At 29.6% G+C, this 10,650-nt stretch overlaps 1 protein-coding gene across 1 annotated transcript; it reads right to left on the minus strand.

The window, feature by feature from the left end:
- Positions 1 to 9,104: 9,104 nt before the first annotated feature.
- On the minus strand, positions 9,105 to 10,542 carry LOC106427577 (putative pectinesterase 63). Its single transcript, XM_048777035.1, has 5 exons — positions 10,333 to 10,542; positions 9,888 to 10,166; positions 9,564 to 9,770; positions 9,234 to 9,472; positions 9,105 to 9,132 (listed from the first exon to the last, which is right to left on the minus strand). The coding sequence occupies exons 1-5, from the start codon at positions 10,540 to 10,542 to the stop codon at positions 9,105 to 9,107; spliced, it is 963 nt and encodes a 320-aa protein (XP_048632992.1).
- Positions 10,543 to 10,650: the final 108 nt, after the last annotated feature.

A 10,650-nucleotide genomic window follows, 5' to 3' on the forward strand; every position in this document is an offset into this window, starting at 1 on the left:
ATAGTCGGTATTACAATATATACAGAAATGTCAAGATAAATGATTAGATATTTGATATTACTGAGATACTTGAGTTTCTTTAAAGTACAAAATATTATCTTCAAGAAACCCTTTAAGATGCGTCTCAGCGTCAATCCCACTGAGAAATTTTACTAATTGCGGCTTGTGGTTAAGAAATGTTCAGCATCATCTTCATCACTACAAATAAATACAACTATAAAGAAGCATATACACATGAAAACCATTGACAACTGAAAATTGTAGATAAATCACTATTTCATTAGTTTCTTGGACTTCCACCATAAAACTAATTGGTAATTAGTAGATTGGCCCAAGTCGTTTGTATATTACTCAAGTCTCTTTCATATTTTCTGATGTGAGATCTTCTCTCCAATGCCTTCCTTCGAAATAATGGTACGTATAACCATTAATCTCGCAAAATTCATCATATCCCCTCCAAGACCATGTTTTATTTTCTACCGATCTCGGTGAAACTGAACCTTCTATGAACCATCAGCCAATGGGATAATCGAGCCACTGTTCGGGTTGAATTAATAGGTCAGGATATTGAACCCGCTCTGATACCATGATAAATTTTTTGGGTTTCCAACTTAAAACTAATTAACAATTGATAGATTAATCAAAATCCCTTATATATTACTCAAGTTTCTTTCGTATTTTTGATGGAGGATCTTCTCTCCAATACATCTTTATAATAAATCGTGCTACCACTTCAGTCAAAGCGATCTACTGGATTTTGCATGATACCGCTCACCTATAATGCTCTATTTTCCAGAATTTAATTTGTCTTTATACCACAAAAAGACCATAGATTTGACTATTTGGCTAAATTGGTTCACCGGGCTATTGTAATGATCCCTTGTTAAGTGCAGGTTTGTTAATGAATGTTTTTTCTATCAAGCAAACCAGATATATCGTGTTTTGAAAAAATATCACTTCAACATATCCAACTAGCTAGGATCTTAACGATTAACTAATCGAACTCAACAGGAAACCTTCCAAGCTAACATTTGCTATAGGAAATTCAGATTGTCTTTAAAAAAATAAATAATCAGATGGTCTACACATTTCTAAGATGTTTAAGGTTATTGAAAAACTGAAAATCAATAAACTATTCAAGCTTTATTTTAAAATAAAACAAAAAGCGATTTATTACATATGTACCAGATCATATGGCTTTACATAGTATATGTTAAATTAAAAATGGTTTCAAATAAGCTCGTTGTTTTGTGAAATTCTTTTTGAATGATAATATTATTACCCAGTCCTATCCTGCTATATATATTAATTGAAAAGTCACTTAAGTGATTTATGCTTAGGCATCATTCATAGGTGAAATTTAAAATTAATTCTCTTAATTTGATTTTTTGTTAGTATTTAAATTTTTATTTATTTAATTAAAGTCTTAAAAAGAAAACTAATCCTAAAACTACATGATCTAATCTATATTACCATACAAACAATTAAACATTTTAAGATAGAAGAATTAAAATAATATGTTTATAGAAACAATTAAATATCATAGATTACATTATAGAAATTTAAATAAATACATATGATATGATAGAAATAATTAAATAAACGATTTTAACATATTTTTATTAATATTGGATACAATAAATTATAGATTACAGAAAACTAATTAACCTAAACCTAATTATATTTTCTTATACTCACTATATATATATATATATTTTTTTCTTCCTAAAATGTTTTTAATGGATACAAAACAGTCAAATATACAATTTTAAAAACATTTATTAATTTTTCAATGACAAATGTTGATTGTATAATTGAGTTATTACTTTCAGAAATGATTAAAGTATTTGTATATTTAAAAACATAAAATATATAGTAAGTCTTTTTAAATAATATTAATAAATGAAAATATTTATTATAATATAAAATTGAAAAATTGGAACATTATACTAATACGAGACTAAAGTTAATATACTATATTAATATAATTATTATAGTCTTGATTATAATAAAATTATATGGTAAATTCTTTAAAATAATATTAATCAATGAAATTTTTATTATAATATAAATTAAAAATGAGAACAATATATTAATACATGACTAGAGTTAAAATTCTATTGATATAGTTTTGATTATAATAAAATTGACATGTTTATTTTGTAATAGGAAAAAAGAAAGGATAAATATACAAAACATCAGTGAAGAATAATAAAACTTGTTTTTTTATATTATTGGTTGTATTCTTTGTTATTTTATATTTTTGTGTACTTAATTTTTTATTTGTTTACCAAAAAACATGTGTTTTACGTATTACTATAACTGTAAATTAATTATTTGTAACTATTTTACTTCTAAATAAAATAAAATAGTTGATAAAATAATGCGAAAATAGAAAGTGTTATAAAATAACATTTTTCTCATTAATCTTTGGTTTTTGAAAATAATGTAATAAAAAGATTTTTTGGAAACTTACAATAAAATTTATAGAATTAGCAATATATCTCAATAATATTCTAATATTATACAATACCAAAAATTTTGATTTTCAAACTATTTAAAATAAAAAAGTTATTTTTAGTAGTTATGATTATTATTTAAATATAAAATTATTAACATAATATATAATTTTCATAAAATATTTATATCCGCGAAATCACGAGCAACCACCTAGTTTATATGAAAATGTGTATGCATCTTCAGTAAGTAACATTTAATTTCAGAGGTAATAAAAACATACATGTTAAATGACATGAAAATTTCAACAGGCTAAAACAACTTTGTAATCCATATTCGACGTGTAAATGTAAATAAAATATACATTTAAATTGTTTAAAAATTCGAGATGTTAAGTGATTTGAATATATTTATAGATCAGAAAGGACAATTTATTTTGTTAGCTTCCTCTTTCTTTTTTTTTTGTCAAAGAAATACTTTATAGAAACTTAAACCGGGCCTGAACCTAAAGTTTAGCCCAATAAAGGGTTCATTACAAGAAACTGAAGACGACGAGTAAGTTTCACCAGAGCGTCTGCTTCACGATTCTCAGATCGTGGGATGAAAACAAAAGAGATAGATAAAAACAGAGATGAGAGATGATTGATGTCAGCCACAACACCAATAATCTCCTTAGTCATAGCTCTGTTGGTAATGGCTCAAAACTCAATTTTGACTAAATTTTTTGACTCATAGCTCTGTTGGTAATGACCTTGTTAGCTTCCTCTAAGGTCATTTCCAACCCTACTTCATTTTTGACTCAAAACTCAATTTTGGAATAAAATTTTTTCCAATCCCACTCTATATTCAACTCCGAAATGTAGTAACGGGTAAGATTACCCCATAAGAGTTGAACTTTTCTATTTATGAAATGGTCGTTTTAATCTTTAATTTTTTTGTTTCTTACTTAAAATAATATAATAACATAAAAAATATAAAACTCCACAAAAGATTATTTAATAGTTTACATAAAATATGCATAATCATAAAAGTCAAACTAAGAATACATAATATAAAATAAATATAATATAAATAAGTAATTCAATAATTAATTCGATAAATTGTTTTCGAAACTACCAAAATTGGTGATGTATTATTCAAACGGAATAGATGAATTTTTTAATCGTGGGTAAAAAATTTGATTGATTACATTTGTACTTGTTGAACTTGATATATGCACAAACAATGGGACCCAATACATAATTCAAATTACAAAACAAAACTTTGTTTTTTTAATGTTCTTTTAATGCATATAAATATTTTTGAATTAGAAAAATTGCATATGATAAAAACTGCACAAATTGAAATTGGAAGATAATCTCTAGTTGTATTTTTAATGATAAATATTTAATTTAAATAAAGTATATTATTATTGAAATTTTGTAAACATAAAATAGTTGAGTTAATTGTTAAATTTTTATAAGTTGAAAGTACTACTAACAATTATTAACTAAATAAAAAAATATTTTTTTTGAGTAAAAGATGAAGTAATATTTTGGAGTAAAATTTAATTTTATTTTGGAATTACACTATTTTGGAGTAAAATTTGGAGTAATACATTGGAGATGTTGTAATATATATCTACGGTTGTCTTATTGCTTTGTGGTGTACGTGATGGTTGTTTTGCAATTACTGTATTTATCCTTAATGATTGTACTCATTCTACATGTTTTACACTTTTTTTTTGTAACAACACGTTTTAAACTTATCCACAAGCTTAACATTAATCACAAGTTTTATAGTAATTTTGTTATCCCCAGCAATGATTATATGTATAGTGCATAGTCATACTGGAAGTGTTTGGCTCTAAGAAATATCTAAAGGATACTTTTTGGAATGATGGCAACTTTTAACATATTTTCAACGGGGGAAGCGGTCCACACGCACAACTTCCTACGGTGGAGCAACTACCATATGCTATATCTCTTTTAGGATATTTATCGAATATTCATAATCTATATTCGTTATACCTATCCCCCTCCCCCTCCCCGAAAAAAAAGATCCGGTCAGAAAATCGGCATTAAGTACTCTTTTGTTTTATTTAAATTTTATCTTCATTATATAACATAATTTGTTAAATAAAGAAACATAATTTGCAAGTTAAAGTTTGAGCAATTTTCTCAAATAACTTTTTTTAAGTTTTGGTCAGAAAATAGCTTTCAAAAAAGAAAATGACCAAAATAATTTTTTTTTATTTTAAAAATTTTAATATTTATTTTTTATTTTTTAAAATTTAAAACTCTATCCCCAAAATCTCACTTCTTAACTCTAAATCTTAAGTTTAGATTAGTTAACCATATGATAATTTATTTTATTTTAATAAAATTTATTTTGATTATTTTATTTATTAAGAGCTATTTTTACAAAAATAAACTAAAAAGATTATTATAGGGAACTTTTTTTAAAGTTTCCATTTGGGCTATTTGTTCTACTAGTGTCTCAGTGTAATAAATTAACAAACAGTATGTGACCCTTAACTTGCGCCACATGCTGGACTCTCACCGGTCACTACTATTTCCACCAACTTCCTCTATTGTTACACAACATATAAGTATGTATATGCATATGTATTTTCTTCATGTGTTCTATACAAACGCGTTTATAACAATTATGATGACAAGAAAATCCCACGGGCTGACGGAATAAGCAACAAAGAACAACTTTAATGCAGCACAATTATGTAGCGACTACAAAGACCGTGCTCTCGAAGATTCAAACAGTTCATGGTACATTATTCTTGTAATTCGAACTCGAACACAAGATACAGGAGCATCGATAATCGATTAATCATTGGTTCCACTTTAAATTTATGTCACATATGTAAGGTTGATTTTTCCCTTTAAAAAAAAGTTGATTAATCGTCTTTTTTTTTTGGGAAATTAGGCTCTATAGCCACACAAAAATGCCTAATTCACTATCTACACAATTTCCCTAACAGATCTATACACGTCGTTACTTTTCTATATTAATACTGTTTTGCCCCTTATGTCAACCGGTGAAACCTGCAAAACAAAAAATAATTTTTAGTGTTAATTATTAAGCGTAAAACAGTAAATTGTGGCTTACCTTAATCCACATCCTCTGGCACCGGAGTAACCCCGTCGCCTCCGTCTGCATCTCTTCAATTTTTGATATCTCCTTCACTGTTATAAACATCCGTCTCTACTCCGCTTCTGAAATCGGCTCCCAATCGGCGGCGTTAAGTCCGCAGCGGCGCCTTCCAACAACCCGTTAAGTCCGCAGCAGTTGCAAAAGATTTGATCACCTCCATCTATACGAACGACACCATCATCGCGTCACCACCGTATGTTCTTCTCTTCTATTTAATGTATCAACAACAAAATCTGTCTCTTTGATGCGGTTATATGTATTATCTCCACTAATATCGCAAGATACACTTATATTTTGTCGCCGTGGATGACCTAAGTTGATCGGAGAAGATGAACAATTTCTGTTTATTTTGTTCTATTCTATTCGCATATAGAATAGAAATGTATTATGTTTGTTATATTCATGTTATGAAATGCAATATATTATGCTACTTTTCTATTTTATTATGTTCCATTCTATTTGATGATTACTAAAGAGTGTTTTATTTTGTTTAGAAATATAGTTTTTGAACAAGTAAATATCATACAATGATCTAGATTGTGTAGTTTAATATTACATAATATAATTTAATTTACATAATATATGTTATTTTTTAGATTTTGATATTTGAGTTTAGAGTTTATATTTAGGTTTAGTGTTTATATTTGAGTTTAGGGTTTAGTGAATATAGTTTACGGTTTAGTATTTAGAAGGTGAGGGGATATGGTTGGGGTCAGCATTAACTTCTTCGATGAAATCATAGACATTTCATTATTTCACCAATATATACCATGCTATTTATTTTGTTCCATTCTATTTGGGTTTAGAGTTTATTTTTGGGTTTAGGGTTTAGTGAATCATATTTAGGGTTTAGTATTTAGAAAGTGAGGGGTTTTGGTTGGGGTAAGCATTAACTTTAATTTCTTCCATGAAATCATAGATATTTCATAATTTCACCAATATATAACATACTATTATTTTGTTCCATTCTATTTGGGTTTATAGTTTATATTTGGGTTTAGGGTCTAGTGAATAGGGTGTAGGGTTTAGTGAATATGGTTTAGGGTTTAGTATTTAGAAGATGAAGGGGTATGGTTGGGGTCAACATCAACTTTTTCCATGAAATCATAGACATTTCTTACATGCAATCGTATACATTTCATAATTTCACTAATATGTATTATGTTATTTATTTTGTTCCATTCTATTTGGGTTTAATATTTATATTTGGGTTTAGGGTTTCTATTTGGGTTATGGTTTAGTGATTAGAGTTTAGGGTTTAGTATTTAGAAGGGTTTATATTTAGGGTTTATATTTTTCGTGTAGGGTTTCGTGATGATTAGATAGGGTTTAGTTTCTGGAATATTGGGTTCACCATTGGGAAAGCATTACTTGTTTCTGTTCTGTTTGGATATGGAATAGAACACTTCTGAACTTTCATACCATGTGTTTTAATTTTGGTGATATATTGGTATATTACATAATATAATTTAATATAACATAATTTAGTTTAATATTACATACCATTATGTATTTTTTAGATTTTGATATATGAGTTTAGGGTTTATATTTGGGTTAGGGTTTAGTGATTAAATTTTAGGGTTTAGTTTTTATCTGATATGGAATAAAACTTAGATGATATGGAATATAAATCTTGATGTTTATGTATGTGATCAATAAAGTTATACGTGGATAGCTTTTTCTTCTTTCAAAAAACCACAAATACATACTTTCAGTATTATAAGAGGTGTTACTATGGTTCACAAAATGACCACGTCGTTTTCTTTATGTGAAGGAACTGGGTACCTGTTACCAACAAGGATATAACCGGCTGTAATGATGGCAAAAAGACAGTCACTACATTCTGTCAAAATCATGTCTATTCTTTTGATTTTCCTCTGAAATATGGCTATTAAGCCAATAAGCCTTTTTTTTTTCAGTTGAGGTAGCAGCCTTTAGTCGTTATAAGTTTTTTTTTTGGTCTAACGTTATAAGTTTGATTAGAATATCAATGTTAAGTTTGATATCTTTATGGACTTCATGGGAATTCACGCTGATGTAAAACACATATTCTAACTCTCCTATTTGTGGAATGAAACTTCTTTATTACAAATCCAAATTTGTTAAACTCCAACATTAAATCACGAAAACATTTTTTATATTAAAATGAATATTGAATACAGAAAACAACAACCTTCTAATTCTCGCAACAATAAAAAAAAACCCAGCATTCCAAGCTGTTGAGCTTGAATAGTACCAATTAATACCACGATAATTATCTTTATTAAAAAGTCAAAACCAATATATTAAAATTAAAAATTGAAAAAAATCAGAGAACAATGATAACTAAACCCTAGATCTGAATCTTAGTGGAAATTGAGCTTTGAGATTCTTACGTATAGGATACTTAATTAGGCCCTAACATATTAAACTAGGCCTTCTTAGCTTGGAAAAATGTTTTACAAAACTAAACGTTAATTTAATTCAACCCAGCCCACATTTGTGTTTAATCCTCACCTCCTATGTAGGTGCATATAATTCACATTATGCAAGAATTCACATTATGTGCTGCATAATTCACATTATTCACATTATGAAATCTCAAACTCTTATGTTAGTGTAGGTGCTGCATAATTCACATTATGCAAAAAGTGCATGTTATTTTCTATTGTTAAAAATGATGAAGGGTGGAATTAAAATAGTGTTTACTCTTGCCCAAAAAACTCAAAGAAATTTATATATGATAGCAGTGACAAAAAAAACAAGATGACAAATAACAAGTTAGTATGTATGAATTATCCATTTGAAAAATTTCCAAGTTAGGAGAAAAAAATGAAAAATTTCTATCGACAAAAAACTCTATTTCTTATCAGATATGTGTTTCAATCAACCTTAATTACAATCACTTTGGCGGGAATAAATTAGTCGCAAACATGGTGGACTACATCAGACTGCGAATCTGCGAGCCGTTTGCAGAGCTACATCGACAAGACAGCGAAGGATCACAATTACACAAAAATTGAGGAGAAAAGGCTATGAAGAAGCGATGAGAAGATGGTTTGACACACGATGATTCTCTTGGTCTCTGTTTGAGTTCAAGCTCTTTACCATACAAAGTTACAAACATTTAACTAGCTGATAGTTTTTTTACACAATGTTGCAATTTTTTAAGAAAAGTTTTCGTGGCCGAAATTTTTTTACATTCATTCAGAAAAAAAAAATCCTGTCACCACAAGTTTTCTGAGAACAAATTTTGTTTTTTTTTTATTCTGAACCAATCAAAATATGGAACAAGTGTCATATAAATAAAAGGACAACCAATAAAAGCTCGGCCACGTATGATTCTTATTCCTTGTTTTACACAAGCCTCAATTGATTATGAGAGATTACAAAGAATGAGGAGGGAGGAGCCAGCTGGATCCTTGGATGTAGCCGAGCGAGATGAAAGAGTTAGCTTCTATGTTGTCAATGTCTTGTGTATACTTAACTCTCTTTTCCTTTCGCGATCCTGGTCCTGATCACTTATACTCTCCATAGAACACCGTCCTGCTCATCCATCCGTGTAAATTTACATATAAATATATTTGTTGACATACCATTTTGTTAGTGCATCATATAATATAATAAAATGGTTTTTGATTACATACTTGTCACGCTCTGTTTGGGTGTTTTTATGCCATCCAGACGGGTTTACAACACTTGACATGTCAGTGTATGCGTAGACGACCTTGGGGTGGCTCATCCATGCTCGACCCAAGTAAATCCCAGTTCCAGTCCCTGTAACCTTGCAGTGCACGAATGAATACCCGCTTTTCTCTTCCGTGCTTTTCCCCGCATGAGCTGTGATCACTCTGAGTCCATCTCCCACAACGTTTAGTTGTGTACTCTTTTCATGCATCAACCAAAAAGGAGGATTTTAGTTAGAAATCATCACGAAAACATGCATGTATACAAGAGTTTAGGTCTTAGGTACGTACGAGGTATAAAGAGCGTCCGCTCCCAAAGATGAAATCAAATGTCCCTTCGATGTAACAGTCTTTGAAGAAATGGTTTCCAGTGTCATCACAAATCGTGTCTTGATAACCATAGAATTTACAGTTATAGAAAGCTGCTTTGTTGCCAGAGATTCTCATAGATAAAGCTTGTGCTCCTTTCCTTTTCCCATCCGGCATTGGAGCAGAATTCTACCAATTTTTTAAAATGTTATCTAGACATCTTTTTTGTTACAATGATGAATCTAGGGTTTATTACGTAGGCTACCTAAATTCATATCAGTAAGTTTTTAAGAGATGAAAAAATACCTTGACAATGATGTTAATGGCCATGAAGTAGTCGGACAAGACAATGAGAGTTGCGCTATCGACTGTTCCGTATTCGGCTGCCGTACCATCGAATGTCAACACGGGCATCGCATTTGGATCACCGTACAATGTGATGAAAGGCTTGTTTCTATCGATCGTAACCTTCTCTTTGTATTCACCGTGACCTAACTTGATGATCACGCGTTCCTTGTTCCCTACGGGTACACTATTTATCGCCTCGGTTAATGTCTTGAAATCGCCTCTTCCATTTTGTCTCACCTGCATTTATAGATACACCAAACTTATTCTCATGAATAAAACCCATGTTTAATTATTATCATGCATTATTTTGGCGGCCTAGTTGACTTTAGCATTGATCGATTTAGTTACAATTTATTTAGAACACTAGTACTATTTGAATGTAATGATCTGAATATTGTTATGCCTTAATAACACGCGGGGTAGCCTCAGCAGTCAACAGAGCTGGATCTAACGTGTATTTTCTACTAGCCAACGAAGGGACGTTGTTGTTGAACCACTGCTCGATTCGGTTTTTGTTCTGAGGAATTGGTGTAGCATCGTTACCATAAACCACGGTCCATGTAATCACGACAAGCAAGATTGTTAGTATTAAGGACACACAATTGTATCCCATTTCTTACTACTTTTTTGTAGAATAAAGATGAATAACTCTTGTTCTTTTCTGATGGTATATGTATACCTTCGCCGAAAGTTAAAGAACACTTAATTGCCATTCATTTTT

This window comes from Brassica napus, chromosome A3 (genome assembly GCF_020379485.1).
Source record: "Brassica napus cultivar Da-Ae chromosome A3, Da-Ae, whole genome shotgun sequence".
Classification (NCBI taxonomy): Eukaryota; Viridiplantae; Streptophyta; class Magnoliopsida; order Brassicales; family Brassicaceae; genus Brassica; species Brassica napus.